Raw genomic sequence first — 15,916 nt, 5'->3', positions numbered from 1 at the left:
TCATCTTTCTGAAAGCTGACTACAAAGTGGTGTAGGGTCTTAGGACAGCACATAGCCACTGAGTGAAAGTGGTTCCATGTAGGACACTGAACTTACCATGCTATAGGGTACGTCTGTGTGTGTGTGTGTGTGTGTGTGTGTGAGACCATCACCATATGGAGAAGATGAACCCTGACTAGGAACACCAGCACCGGAATCTGGTAAAGAAATCCTTTTGAATTGTTCAGATTGCCTGTTGGAACACTTGGGGATGCTTTATCTATACTATATAATCAATGCATACGAGAGAAGAAAAGGTCAATATTATATTCAATCTCACTGGTCACCAGATATTTAAACATACTGCAAAAATTAAATTTCTTATTTTAATAGTTATTACCCTAAAGAAGAAAGGGTCTTTAAAATTAGAACATCATGTCAACACACTTGTGGCTCCATTAGGCACTTATTCTAAATGTAAATCCCATTACCATAAAATATGAGCACATTTACATGATTCTTACTTTGTCTTTGTCATTTGATATTGAAGATTGATAATCACTTCAACAATTTTTAAAGTGGGAAAGGATGCATAAGTTTTGACCTAGTGAAGAACTGTAAGCGCCAGCAGGCAATAAAGACAATGCTGATGGCTCAGTTCTCAATGAAATCCATAAACTACATGATAGATGTGTTTCCTTTGCTAATACCTTGAAATCATTTATTACGAACTGTGCCTCCATGAGAGCTTGCCATTTGCACAATTTCATACATTAACAGTAAAATTCTTTTCATATCCTTCTGTTTGTCCACACCCAAATTTTCACATCAGTTTCGACTCCTGGGACTTAAAAATGAAGCAAAGTGGCACAAAATATCTGCATCTTTGTTATGTCAGAATTTCTAATTCAATTAATCTCTTTGCCAAATTAGCCTGATTATTTTAAAATAGAGTCTGTGTCTGTAAAGGTCACTGCTGTTTTTCATTAACCAATACTACCCTGACGGGAACTAAACAGAACAATGTATTCAAAATGGAGCCATGAGTTATTTTGTTATGCTTTTTTAATTGCAGTAATCTGATTTTTCAAATGTATACCCTCTGTAATTACAGTTGAACATTCTTACTAATATGACAGAGAAGTTAATTATTGGAAACTGCTCACTGTTTTCAAATAATATTATTTCACTCTTCTATTACTTGCCAATGCTCTTTCATTATAAAAAGGATCCTGTCGTGCCTCATTTTATGATTCTCAGGTATCTCTAAAGTACATTTCTTTTATAAATCACCAAGTTTTAAAAACAATGCTGGTGTATCAGTGACAGAAATACATGGGGGACACTTGGAGAATCCACAGAAACTACTCCTAACCCAGAGTGGTGATATAGGAGACAGACGGACTCCTAAAATGGACAGCTGGTGTTTGTTTAGTGGTATAAGATTGAAGCTTTGTTCTCACCCAGACACTCTGGGGACAAAGCTAGTGGCTGAAGCTGACCTCTGCTGAAGTAAAGAGATAAGGTGCCCACTCCTGAGTTCAAGGAAGACTTCACTTCTGCACATGCGCAGGAAGGCTCCTTGAGGGTCAAAAAGGGAGGGTGTCCATAATAAGTGTGGACACGCACCCACAGGTGAGATGGGGTCCATTTTATCGAAAAGATGCACATGCACATTGGGGAGGGTCTTAGGACCAGGGAATGAAGAAAGAAACAAGATAACTGGCCAAAAGTAAACCAAGACCCACAAGGACTGTCTTGTGTAAGTGATTTAAGTCACCTCTTAACTGTGTTCCTCGTTCAGGACTCCTGCACTTCTCTCTGAGTGTGGATCTCAGTCCAGGTTCTGACTTACTGTGCTTTCCTCATTAGAGCGGATGCTCATACCCTTCCTCTCTGGGTTTGTGTTTCTGTCTTGCTTCTGACTTAAATAAAACAAGCTGTCTCTCTGTGTTCTCCCATTGTGCTGTGCATCTCTAATGGTAAACTTTGTACCTGTTTTGCAGTTTTTGCCTCCTTGTGACATTTTTGCTTCCAAACTGGGTAAGAATCAGAGAATGCTGCTTCCAGTCTCTAGTCCCTGGTGGAATGGTGTCTAGGTTCAATCCCGGGACAGGGAGATAAACTCTTGCTCCAAGACTACTATCCCTCCGAGAACAGTGGCACCAGGTTATAGGGCATGATATCAAGGAAGAGTGTCAGATCAAGTTTTATCCAACAAATTGTTATCTGGAAGGTCCAGGGGTCCTGAGGTAAGGTGAGAAACAATGGATGTGGAGGGATAGGAGTGGAAGACAGAGGTCTGAGAACTGGGAGCAAATGTTTAAGGTTCTGAGACAATGGAGAGCAGAGTATGTATAAGCAGCTTCAAGTAGGTCAGCAGGGCTGGAGCGTGAAGCTGTTGAGGTGAAGGAGGCAAAGGTCAGACCAAAAAGGACCTTCATTCCCTCCTCGACTCACTCATGTAATAAATAATTACTCAGTGCCACACTGGTGCCAGGTTCTGAGGATTCAGACAACAAACAACCTGTGCCCTCGTGGAATATCCACTGAAATCCATGTGGAATGCAGAGGAAACAACATAAACAGGTAACACACGTACACCATTGAAGGAGTTAGAGGCCATGGAGAGAAATGGAAAAAGAAATGGAAAAAAGTAATCCCAAGGAGTCTTGTGAGGAGAACACAGATTTAAACAGGATGTTCAGCTAAGCCGTCACTACAAATCTGATTTTGAGTAAAGATCTGAGGAAGCGTGCCAGAGTGACCTGATTGTAGGGAATTCTAGACAGAGGGAAGAGCAGGTATGAAGGCCCTGAGCCAGCAGAGTGGCTAACGTGACCCAGGAACAGAGAAGACGCCAGAGTGGCAGAGGAAAATGGGTGCGGGGGGAGAGGTGGTGAGTAACAGGAGGAAAATGGGGTTCTTACATCCTTCGTAGGTACTTCAATACTCAGATCACAGTTGTGCAAGAATCTGACTTTAATGGAATACTGGCTGCTTCATTAAGAATAAACCGAAGAGTGGGAAAGGCAGAATTAGCAGGACTAGTGAGGAAGGGTACAGTAATCCAGGTAAAGGGAAGACGGCTTGGCCAGAATGGTAGCACGGGAAAGGAACTGAATGCTGGATCCATCTTGAAGGTAGACATGATGGAATTTTCTGCTGGTTTTGCACATGCTGGAGAACGTGAGAGAAAAAAAGAGAAATGAAGAATGACTGACTCCAAAACATTTGGCCTCAGCAACTGTTCAGATGGAGTTGCTATCAGCCAAAATGTGGGAGGCTGTGGGTGGAGCAGGGTTTGGGGAAGGATGGGGTTGTCATTCACTGAGACGCAGAAAATCACAGAAGCCAATTGGAACATGACAACTTTGCTATGACTATCAAATCTCCAAGTAGAGAAGATGAACATGTAGTTAGAATGTGGGGGTGGGAGGCAGGAAAGGTGCTGGCTTCCTGACGCCAGTAAGTTAAACAAGGTTAAAACGATTAGTGCTGAGGTTCTCAAAGTGGACAAAGAGAAGAAAACACATGCTTCTTTACATGAAGGTGGGAATAATAAGATTAAGTGTGTACTGAAGGAAATAACATTAATAAAACAACCATCTCAATGACAGAAAATACAAGATCTCTGAAATATAAAACCTTTAAAAGGGTTGAAAATTTCCAGAGGGTAATGAATTTTACTTTTCATGGCTATGTCTTTAATTTCAGCACTATGAATACATGCTAAGTATTCAATAAAGAGGTAGTAAAATAACCATATTACATTCGTTAAATAAATTATTTCATAAAGAATTATCACATAAATTATTACATGATGAAATTTCACTATCTTTAGCTTATCTCCAAACCCTTTAACACATAAGAAATCATTTCACTGTTTAAATAAGCCAAAGAGTAACCAATTCATTTAAATGTATATTATGCCTTCATTTTCCATTTTACTTTGATCTTTTAATTTTTCTTAAATTTTCTTAGGGCAAACCTCTACATGAAAAAATAATTGTACAGAAGTTAGCCATCAAATTTGTTTTCAGCTTTGAAAATTATTTTCAATTTAGTAGGCTGGACAAAAACTCAAGGTGTGTGATGAGATAATAATTATTCAGGCCATCACACACCCAGTCCCCTTTCCTACTGCTTCTAGCAAGGATAGAAATTAAAAGGAGAACCTTTAAAGGAATAGATATGCAATTTAATAAAAGCAATAATGAATGGAAAAGTAAGTTAAAATAAATCAATGTCATTTAACTCAAATTAGATAAAGAACTACACAAGCTAAATCTGAAACTTGAATTAAGCATCCCAATAAATGCTGTTTCTATTCAAGAGTAAATAACTAGCTTTGTTGTTGCTTTGTTTTGTATTAAAATTTCCCCCATATAAGTGAGATCACACAATATTTATTTTTTTGTCTGACTTAATTCACTTAGAATTTTGTCCTCAAGAAACTTTTTTTTCAAAGTGGCCTCTAAACTATAACTGAAAATATGTACAAAGCTGGAATACAAAACAGTAAACCTTTCTGGAGTATATGTGAATCAAGAACAGAAAAGTATTGGGTTTTTTTAAGAGACTGATCCATTTCAAAGCATTACTTACAGTATTTAGACTAGCAATAAAAATTGTGTGGGTAGATGACAAGTATTAGCATAAGACAATTAGATAAACAAAAAAAAGAGAGATATATTAAAAGAACCTACAAAGATTACATTCATGTATTAACTGAAAACCAGATCGATTTATTTGTGACAAACACTTATTGAATAAATAAATTCCATATAGCATTCTTTAAACTTATACTACATTCAGGAGGTAATTCAAGATGGCAGTGTAGGAAGATCCTGAACACACCTCCTCCATAGACACACAAAATCTATAGCCATGTATGGATCAATTTCCTCTGAAAAAGACCTGAAAACTAGCAGAACAGCTTCTCCACAACAAGAAATATAAGGGCCATAATGAGACCAATAGGAGAGGGAGGTGGCTTCCCAGGGGATTCAGTGGTAAATAATCCACCTGCCCATGCAGGAAACATGGATTCAATCCCTATATCAGGAAGATTCCCTGGAGGAGGAAATGGCAACCCACTCAAGTATTCTTGCCTGGAGAATCCCATGGAGAGAGGAGCCTGGTGGCCTACAGTCCATGGGGTTTCAAAGAGTCAGACACGACTGAGCGGCTAAACAACAACACAGCAAGGAGAAGCAGAGATGCAGTATTATCAAAAAACCTTGCCTCTGACAGTGACCCAGGTGCAGGAGGGATCTCACCACACAGGCCTTCTCTGTGCAGAGTACGGAATCTGTGCTCCACACAGACGCTCTTGGGACCTGAAGAAATGAGCCTAGAGAAACAGCAGCTTTGTAAATCAGTAGGATTTAGGTTCAGGAGACCCAAAAGGCATAGGGTACAGGAAGCCTGCTCTTAAGGGGCTCATATGCAGACAAAGTTTGATCTACCAAAGTAGGAAGTTCCTAGTTACTATCCAAAGTTGGCAAACCAAGGAAGAGCAGTGTACACTTATTATTTAGAATAATGGAACCAAGTGCTAGAAGAAATGGGCTTCCCTCGTGATTCAGCTGGTAGAGAATCTGCCTGCAATGCAGGGTTGGATCCCTGGGTTGGGAAGATCCCCTGGAGAAGGAAAAGGCTAACTGCTCCAGTATTCTGGCTTGGAGAATTCCAGGGACTATATATATAGTCCATGGGGTCACAAAGAGTCGGACACAACCGAGCAACTTTCACTTTATGCAGACTAAGTCACCCTACTCATACTCAATCACTTCAGTGGTGTCCACCTCTTTGTGACCCTATGGACTGTAGCCAACCAGGCTCCTCTGTCCATGGGATTCTCCAGGCAAGAATACCCAGGAGTTGTCATGCCCTTCTCCAGGGGATCTTCCCAATTCAGGGATTGAACCAACATCATTTTTGTCTCTTGCATTGGCAGGCAGGTTCTTTACCACTAGCACCATACCTGGAAAGCCTAAGATCCAGAGAAAAGCCAGCAGTCTGAAAACCACCTAGACCACATCGGCAGGAGATGCATTCAGTTCAGTTCAGTCGCTCAGTCCTGTCTGACTCTTTGCGACCCCATGAACCACAGCACGCCAGGCCTCCCTGTCCATCATCAACTCCCGGAGTCCACCCAAACCCATGTCCATTGAGTCAGTGATGCCATCCAACCATCTAATCCTCTGTTGTCCCCTTCTCCTCCTGCCCTCAATCTTTCCCAGCATCAAAGTCTTTGCAAATGAGTCAGCTCTTTGCATCAGGTGGCCAAAGTACTGGAGTTTCGGCTTCAACATCAAACCTACCAATGAACACCCAGGACTGATGCATTAGCCAATCTTAAAGCAACTGCCAAGGGCACAGGGGTCTTTCTGGACATTATTAGGAAGCGTAGGCACTGGCTGGTGCCTTCTCTGTGCTCCTCCTTGCTAGTACCACTTCCCCCCATCCTGGGGCCCCACTGAAGCCTGCAGGTGCAGGCAGTTCAAACAGCAGATGCCCCTTGGGTACCTGGCTCTGGTGGCCTGCACTTCTGCACCCAGGAGACTGAAACAATCAGGAGTGAGTTTTGGCAGGCTACCACCCCCACAACATGACACAGCAGACTGAAACACATCTCCAGTTTGCCACTAAAAAAGGCTTATATTCTTGTGCTGGAGTCTCAGTGTGAGGGAAGCTTCAGGCCTTCCACATATCGTGAGGTTACAGAGGAGTTCTAGGGAGTGAAGGCCAGGGGAGTGAATGTTATCTTTGTACTCTCTCAGGCCTTGCTACAGCTCACCAGGATCTCACAGAGAGGAGAATACACACTCATCTGGAGCCCTGACTTGTGGAACTGTCACATCCAAATCACCTGTCTGGAGGCCAGCAAAGACAGTGGCCCCACAGGACTTTAAGGCTGCTCCCCGAGGGTCTGGCTTCCACTTAGCCAAAACTAGGGGCTGATTGAAACCTCTACCTTTGAACACAACAGGGCTTAGTACAACCTCAAAATCTGGAAGTTATTAAGAATAAATCAGAGTGTTTAAACAATCATAAAGATTTGAGAGATAATCAAAAGCTAGGTCAGGGCCGAACAATAAGGTTCACGGCTTACACAAGGACACTCCTTTAAGCCTGGGAGAAGTTCCCCGTTTTGTCTAATATAAAGAAACACAGAGAGAAAAGCAAAATGAGGAATCTGAGGAATAGTTTTCAAAAGAAAGAACAAGATTGAATTTTTAAAAATCTTTAAAGAAATGGGGATAATTAATTTACCTGATAAAGAGTTCAAAATAATGCTCATAAAAATGCTCACCAAACTTGAGAGAAAACATGAATACAGTGAGAAGTTCAAAAAGGAGATGGAAAATGTCAGAAAGCACCAAAATGAAAGTCACAGGGCTAAAGAATTCAATAACTGAACTGGAAAATGTAACAAAGGGCTTCAGCTGAAGACTAGATCAAGCAGAAGAAGAAGAAGAAAAAAAGGAAACTTAAAGACAAGATAGCAGAATTCTTTCAGTAAGAGGAGCAAAAAAAAAAAAAGACAGAGTGAAGATAGCTTAAGGGATTTATGGGCCACTATCCAAAAGACCAATATACACACGATAGGGATGACAAAAAAGGCAGAGAGAGAGAAAAGGGACAGAAAGTCTATACAAAGCAATAATGACTGAAAATATTCCTAACCTACAGAAGAAAACAGACATCTGGGTCCAGAAAGACAAGAGAGTTACAAATGAGACAAACACAGAGAGAGACACATTGTAATAAAAATGTAGGAAGTTAAAGAGAATATTAAAAGCAAGAGAGAAAAAAAAAAAAAAAAAAAACAACCTTTTTACATACAAGGGAACTTCCATACGTCTATCAGCTGATTTTCAAGAAGAAAATTTGCAGGCCGAGAGAGAGAGGCATGACAGATTCAAATTGCTGAAAAGAAAAATCTTACAACCAAGAACACTACTTGGCAAAGTTATCACTTAAAATTGAAGGGAGATAAAGAAATTTCCAGACAAGCAAAAGCCAAAGGATTTTATCACCTCTAAACCCCTGTTTAAAGAAATGCTAAATGGACTTCTTTAAGCTGAAAAGGCACTATCCAGTAACAAGAAAACATAAGATGGTAAAAAAAATCTCAAAGGTAAAGGTAAATAGCAATAAAACTAGTGGACTGACGATTTATTAAACTATTACTAAGGCTAAAAGAAAAAAGTAGTCAAACTAACTATAATAATTATTTATGAGATATACAGGCTTCCCAGGTAGCATTAGTGGTAAAGGAGCCCCTGCATCAACGCAGGAGATGTAAGAGACATGGATTTGATCCCTGGGTCAGGAAGATCCCTAGAGGAGGGCATAGTAACTCACTCTAGTATTTTTGCCTGGAGAATCCCATGGACAGAGGAGCTGGCCAGCTACAGTCGTTAGAGTTGTATAAAGTCGGACACCACTGAAGCAACTTAGTACACATACATCATGATCAAATGGGCTTTATTCCTGGGATTTATCTATGCAGAGATGGTTCAACATCTCATTAATACTAACCACTTTAACCAGTAAAAAATTATATAATGAACTCAACAGATACAGAAAAGACATTGTCGAATTTTGATTCAACATCCATACTTCAGTCATGTCCAACACTTTGAGACTCTGTGGACTAAAGTCCGCCACGCTCCTCTGTCCATGGAATTCTCCAGGCAAGAATACTGGAGTGAGTCACCATGCCCTTTTCCAGGGCATCTTCCAGACCCAGGGATTGAACCCAGGTCTCTCACATCTCCAGCACTGGCAGGTAGGTTCTTTACCACTAGTGCCACTTGGGAAGCCCGTTAATATAGCAACCCTGTTCATTTATGAAAATACAGCCCAATGAGTATCTTGGGCTCACTTCAATCTGGTCAGCAACTTCTTGTCCTTTAGAGGTGTGATTAGGGAGGAGGTAGGTGGGGAAGAACAGGACTTTCTAAATACTGTGTAGTGCCACAAACATGTATGTGTTATGTTTTGGTTTTATAACAATTTCTAAACTCTTATCAAAACAGGTATAGAGGGAATGGACCTCAACATAATAAAGGTCATATATATGACAAACCCACAGCTAACATCATACTCAATGAAAAGTTAAAAGCTTTCCCTCTGAGATCAGGAACAAGACAAGATGCCCACTCTTGTCACTTTTATCAACAGAGTACTGTAAGTTCTCACCACAGCAATTAAGCAAGACAAAGAAATAGTCATCCAAATTGGAAAAAAAAAAAAGTATAACTGAAATTATTTGTAGATTACATGAGACTGCCTATAGAAAACCCTAAGAACTTCACCAAAAAACTGTTAGAACCAATAGATAAATTCAGCAAAGTTGTAGGATAGGAAATCAACATACATTTAGCCCTCCTTATCCCTGGGGTCTACATCTGCAGATTCAATCAACCATGGATCACAAGTATTTGAAAAAAAAAATTCCAGAAATTTCCCAAAACCAAAACTTGAATTTCCCCCATGCTAACAGCTATTTACTATCATTTACACAAGATTTGTATTATAAGCAATTTAGAAATGACATAGAGTATATGCAAGGATGTTCATGGATCATATGCAAATATTATGCCTTTTCATGTAAGAGACTTGCACATTTGTGGATTTTGGTATTGTGCTTGTGTCCTGGAACCAACTCTCTGTGGATACATAGAACGACTGCACAGAAATCTGTGCATGTCTATAAATTATAATGGAATATCAGAAAGAGAAATTAAGAAAGCAACCTCATTTATAATTGCATCAGAAAGAATAAAATTCCTAGAAGCAAATTTAGTTAAGGAGGTGAAAGGACCTGTATGCTGAAAACTATGACACTGATAAAATAAATTATTCAATAAATAAGACACAAAGAAATAGAAAGATATCCTGTGCCCATGGATTGGAAGAATTAGTATTGTTATAATGTCCATACTATCCAAAGCAATCTACAAGTTCACTGTAATCTCTCAAAATTCCAATGACATTTTCACAATACTAAAACAATTTAAAGATTTCTATGGAACCACAAAAAACCCTAAAAAGCCAAGCACCTTGAGAAAGAATAACAAGCCTAGAGGAATCATGCTCCCTGATTTCAAACTATACTCAAAGCTATAGTAACAAAAACAGCATGGTATTGACATTAAAAACATACATAGAGCAATGAAATGGAATGTAGAGCCCAACAATAAATACGCACACATACAGTCAAGTAATATATGACAAAGGAGCTATGAATATACGATGAGGAAAAGACAGTCTCTTCAATATATTGAGCTGGGAAAATAGAACACACGTAAAAAATGAAACTAGACCACTATCTTTGTTGTTGTTGTTCTGTCCAACTCTTTGTGAAGCCCCTGGACCATGGCCAGGGCTCCTCTGTCCATGGGGTTCTCCTGGCAAGAATACTGGAGTGGGTTGCCATATTTTTCTCCAGAGGATCTTCCTGACCAAGGGATTGAACCCATGTTTCCTGCACTGGCAGATGCATTGTTTACCACTGAGCCACCTGGGAAGCAGAGCAACAACAAAGACCACGGTCTTACACGATACATAAAAATTAACCCAAAATGGATGAAAGACTTGAATGTAAGGTGTGAAACCAAACCATAAGACTCCTAGAAGAAAACAGGTGGTAAGTCCTTTGATATAGGCCTTGGTGATGATTTTTTGAATCTGATGTCAAAAGCAAAGGCAAAAAAAAAAAAAAGTGGGACTATTTCAAACTGAAAAGCTACTGCACAGGAAAGCATACCATCAATAAAATGAAAAAGCAACCTAAAATGGGAAAATATTTTCAAATTGTATATCTGAAAAGGAGTTAATACTCAAAATATTAAACTCATTCAACTCAATAGTAAAACAAACAAACAAAAAAAAGAATAAAAATTGTCACAGAATCCAGATAGACACTTTTTTAAAGAAGATATGCAGATGTCCAACAGATACATGAAAAGGTTCTCAACAGTAATAGGGAAATCCAAGTATTAGGGAAATACAACTCGAAATCACAAAGAGAAATCACCTCATACCTGTTAGAATGATCATAATAAAAAGAAAAAGTATTGAAAGTTTTAGAGAAAAGAGAATCCTCTTACATGATTTGTGAGAATGTAAATTGGTGAAGCCACTATGGAAAAGAGTTTGGTGGCTCGTCAAAAAAATTTTTTTAATAAAATTTTTTATTATAATCCATTATAATATATGGATTATATGGTGATGTATGGTAACTAGACTTATTGTGATGTATACAAAGATTGAACCATTATGTTGTATACCTAAAACTAGCATAATGTTATTACCAGTTTTACCTCAAAACTTATAATACAACTTAAACTAATCAAAACAATACTGCAGAAAATCATACAAAGACACCTTACCATTCATTTCCTTGTGAAGGGTTTTCTAGTAGCACTCGGATTATGTATAATAAGCAGCTTAATAATTTGAGAGAAAAATTGAACAGACGTATTCTTAGACCTTTAAACAAAGAACAGAAATTGGATTTTCATTTAAACTCAGTTCACAGATAACTAAAAAGAATTGTCAAATATATCAATATTAAGTACAGCATTTAAATTGTGTTTAGAAGCTACACTACCATAATTGTATACACACTCTGAAGTTCTAAGTGCCTGAAGACTCAAACAAAAAATGAGAATGACAGCTGGTATGAACCACAAATAATAGTGGATATTATACACTAAGTAATTCAACTTTTGAGCATTCAAAGCCATAAAGATCATATCCAACCAAGATTGGTTTAGGTATGCTTAAAAGTTTAACCATTTTATAGATCTATAAATTTGGGAATAAATTTTAATTAGCCAGAAAATCTAGTTGCTTATAAATTCACAAGGATAAGTTATAAACTTTGTATCTTTTGAGCACCTTGCAGATTTGATTACACAGAAATTATAATCATATATAATTATGTATTATACATTTAGATAGTAATTATAGAATTACCGAGAAATCCTAATAGCATATAATGGGAAATATACACACTCACACCCCCATTTTTGAGATTCAACTAACTTTTTGTTATAGGTTTAAATACTGATGAAATCTTAAAAACTTTTTTTGTAGGAAATAACACAGCTATGGACGTATCTTTGTACATGGCTATGATAGTTGATGTTGGAGAGGACTAATTAACATTAAGCAAAATGTGCTTAAAATCTGATTAATAGAAGCATTACCTTTCCTGCAATTATCAGGTGGTACCAGATTTACACATTATGAATAAAATTCTGAGAAAGGTCTTCCAATAATTATTTCTTAATAAGATCTAAAAATGAAATGCCATTTTGTTTTTACTCTGCTATAGGTGAGTGTACTTCAGGTAATATTTAACAGTAAAAGGTTAATGCTTATTAATTGTGTAATTTTTCCTTGGTTTTCCTATTAAAATGCTAGGTACATACAGGTTAGTTTCTTAATAAAGTCTTTTAAACTGTTAATGAAATTGCCCTGGTTTTATAGAACTGGTCTCCTTAAAAGTTTAGCCAAAGCTGGGTATTCTTTCTGGCCTGGAGAGACAGAATTTTTACTACTAAAATAAAGGAAACCTTCTATGCAAATGATGTGGACTATTCAAGTAATATCTATTGGTGCAACCTCTAACCAATCAGATTAGAGAAGCGCTAGTTATTATTAACCTAACCCTGAACTAACCAGCCATTAAGATTCTGTAATTTGTGTGCCTTACAGATTGAAATACTTCCTGTGGTCAGTATTCAGACAACTTCTCATAACTCCAGTTTTTCTCTATGAACCCACAGAAGCACATTAAACCACCCAAGAGGATTCAGAGGTCAAAACTGTGAAAGAGTAAAGTCTACACCAAACTATTTCCATTGCTTTTTGACATCTTAAGCAATAATTACATGAAAAAAAAATTGCAAACTGGTTCACTATATATGACTTTTCAAAAATACATAGTATTGTGGAGAGGTAAGAAGTATGACTGACACTTCAACCCTGAACAGGCTTAGGAGGTCACTGACTATGCCAATTTCATGCCCTCTTGAAGTTCCAAAGTTTCCCAAATGTATTTTATGGCAAGAATTCCTGGGATGCTATATGCTGAGCTTGGCTCTGCACTTTATGATTTTAAATCTCCAGGGGAAGGTGTTGTACATTTCAGGACATCCTACATGCTTCTTGCTATTAGGTGTGATAGGTAAACTCATCCCTATTAAACACTAAATCAGAAAATTATTCCCCATTATGGTCACCTGGAATCACCAGAGTCTTCTCAAAACAAGCTTTAGGTGTCTCTCACAGTGAAAATATGGGGAACCCTCATTTAAATGATTTTCCTCAGTATTTCTATCAATCCAAATGGTCCACTCAGAAGTCTACTAAATGATACCAGACTTGAAGATGTAAAGGTGTCAAGATAATCATCACCAGAGGCAACATCTACTGCTTTTTAAACATTAATGCCTGACAGAGAAGATTATCAAGTTTACTCCTGTATATAAAAGATATTTTGAAAAAGGACTGTATAGCTGTATTTTTTATGACAGTGAACATATATACAAAATATAGACAGGGGAATAAAATGAAAGACTTACTTGATCTCTGGTTTTTGATAAAAAATAACTTTAGTCTCTCTTTAAATGTGTTTTCATTCATATAGAATTCAACTTGCACCCTGCAAACAAAAAAATAAAAACACAATTAAGCTAAACAGTAAGATATATGAAAATAAAAACAAATTATGTGATGTAATACATTACATAATTTGAACGAACCCCACCATAGAAAATGAGAAGTGAGTTAAAACACTGATTTTTTGGGGAGTACCAGTTATGTTCTAATTTTAAAGATATACTCGTTTAAATATCATATGCAGTTAATTCAGTTATCTGTATTACTAGATAAATGAGTGGTATGTACGATTCAGGGCTTTACTGGTAGCTCAAAACAGCAATAATGCAAAAGTCTTTCATATATGTATGGGGAATAATTTTTCATCAGTGTAGTCCCAATTTTTTCCCTGTCGTAAGAATCAACTGGATGGTTAAAAAAGTCAGGATGAACTAACCACCCCAAATCTCCTGAATCTTAAGGGACTGGGCTTGGAAATAGAATTTTATCAAGGATTCTCTTTACCTTGAACCTATTTTGGGACATAACATATGGGACACTTTACTTTCTTATTTATCTGTCTCATATTAAATATTGCTTGATCAACAAAGGAGTGGCACTGGCAAGGGGAACATTAAAGTTACCAGAGGTAAGTTACCAACCAGACAGATCAATTAAGGGACTGAATATTCTACCTTTAATCAGCTATAAATTGGTATCAACATTCTAAAACATAGTAGCATTCTAATAAATGCGTTTGCTTTCTCCCTGAATTCTAGCAACTTCTCTCAAATGATAGAGCAAAGACAAAATTTTCAAAATACTGAGTGAAAAAACAACTGTGTTCAAACTTGGTGAATTCCAAATAATCATCATCTGAAATTTTCAGATGTTGCTTCCTGACCTGCATACAGGTTTCTCAAGTCCTGAAAGACCAGATGCCATGATCTTCATTTTCTGAATGTTGAGCTTTAAGACAACTTTTTCACTCTCCACTTTCACTTTCATCAAGAGGCTTTTTAGAAGAAGATGTTGTGAAAGTGCTGCATTTAATATGTCGGCAAATTTGGAAAACTCAGCAATGGCCACAGGACTAGAAAAGGTCAGTTTTCACACTAATTCCAATGAAAGGCAATACCAAAGAATGCCTAAACTACCATACAATTGCACTCATCTCACATGCTAATAAAGTAATGCTCAAAATTCTTCAAGCCAGTCTTCAACACTACGTGAACCATGAACTTCCAGATGTTCAAGTCGGATTTAGAAAAGGCAGAGGAACCAGAGGTCAAATTGCCAACATCCACTGGATCATGGAAAAAGCAAGAGAGTTCCAGAAAAACATCTATTCCTGCTTTATTGACTATGCCAAAACCTTTGACTGTGTGGATCACAATAAACTGTGGAAAATTCTTCAAGAGATGGGAATACCAGACCACCTGACCTGCCTCTTGAAAAACCTATATGCAGGTCAGAAAGCAACAGTTAGAACTGCACATGGAACAACAGACTGGTTCCAAATAGGAAAAGGAGTACGTCAAGGCTGTATATTATCACCCTGTTTATTTAATTTATATGCAGAGTACATCATGAGGAACGCTGGACTGGAAGAAACACAAGCTGGAATCAAGATTGCCGGGAAAAATATCAATCACCTCAGATATGCAGATGACACCACCCTTATGGCAGAAAGTGAAGAGGAACTAAAAAGCCTCTTGATGAAAGTGAAAGTGGAGCGTGAAAAAGTTGGCTTAAAGCTCAACATTCAGAAAATGAAGATCATGGCATCTGGTCCCATCACTTCATGGGAAATAGATGGGGAAACAGTGGAAACAGTGTCAGACTTTATTTTTGGGGGGATCCAAAATCACTGCAGATGGTGATGGACAGGGAGGCCTGGAGTGCTGCGATTCATGGGGTCGCAAAGAGTTGGACACAATTGAGGGACTGAACTGAACTGAACTGAACTGAAGACAGCATATTAAAAAGCAGATGTATAGAACAGTCTTTTGGACTCTGTGGGAGAGGGAGACGGTGGGATGATTGGGAGAACAGCACTGAAATATGTATAATACCATTTTTGAAATGAGTCACCAGTCCAGGTTCGATGCACGATACTGGATGCTTGGGGCTGGTGCAATGGGACGACCCAGAGGGATGGTATGGGGAGGGAGGAGGGAGGAGGGTTCAGGATGGGAAACACATGTATACCTGTGGCGGATTCAATTCGATATATGGCAAAACCAATACAATATTGTAAAGTTAAAAAATAAAATTAAATTAAAAAATAAATAAAATAAAATGCCAC

At 38.0% G+C, this 15,916-nt stretch overlaps 1 protein-coding gene across 8 annotated transcripts in view; it reads right to left on the bottom strand.

Annotated features, from left to right (window-relative positions):
• Positions 1-15,916, bottom strand: part of KCNT2 (potassium sodium-activated channel subfamily T member 2) — a 436,001-nt gene that overhangs the window by 281,518 nt on the left and 138,567 nt on the right. For all 8 annotated transcript variants that reach the window (XM_070767900.1, XM_070767905.1, XM_070767902.1 and 5 more), the window contains exons 2-3: positions 13,593-13,672; positions 11,391-11,490 (exon numbers count right to left, since the gene is read on the bottom strand). In XM_070767900.1, coding sequence (XP_070624001.1) covers positions 11,391-11,490; positions 13,593-13,672 — 180 coding nt within the window. The remainder of the gene's footprint in view (positions 1-11,390; positions 11,491-13,592; positions 13,673-15,916) is intronic.

Source organism: Bos indicus, chromosome 16, assembly GCF_029378745.1.
Source record: "Bos indicus isolate NIAB-ARS_2022 breed Sahiwal x Tharparkar chromosome 16, NIAB-ARS_B.indTharparkar_mat_pri_1.0, whole genome shotgun sequence".
In the NCBI taxonomy this organism is placed as follows: Eukaryota; Metazoa; Chordata; class Mammalia; order Artiodactyla; family Bovidae; genus Bos; species Bos indicus.
Note: the sequence above shows the minus strand (reverse complement) of the source record. Positions and strands in the feature narration are given on the sequence as shown.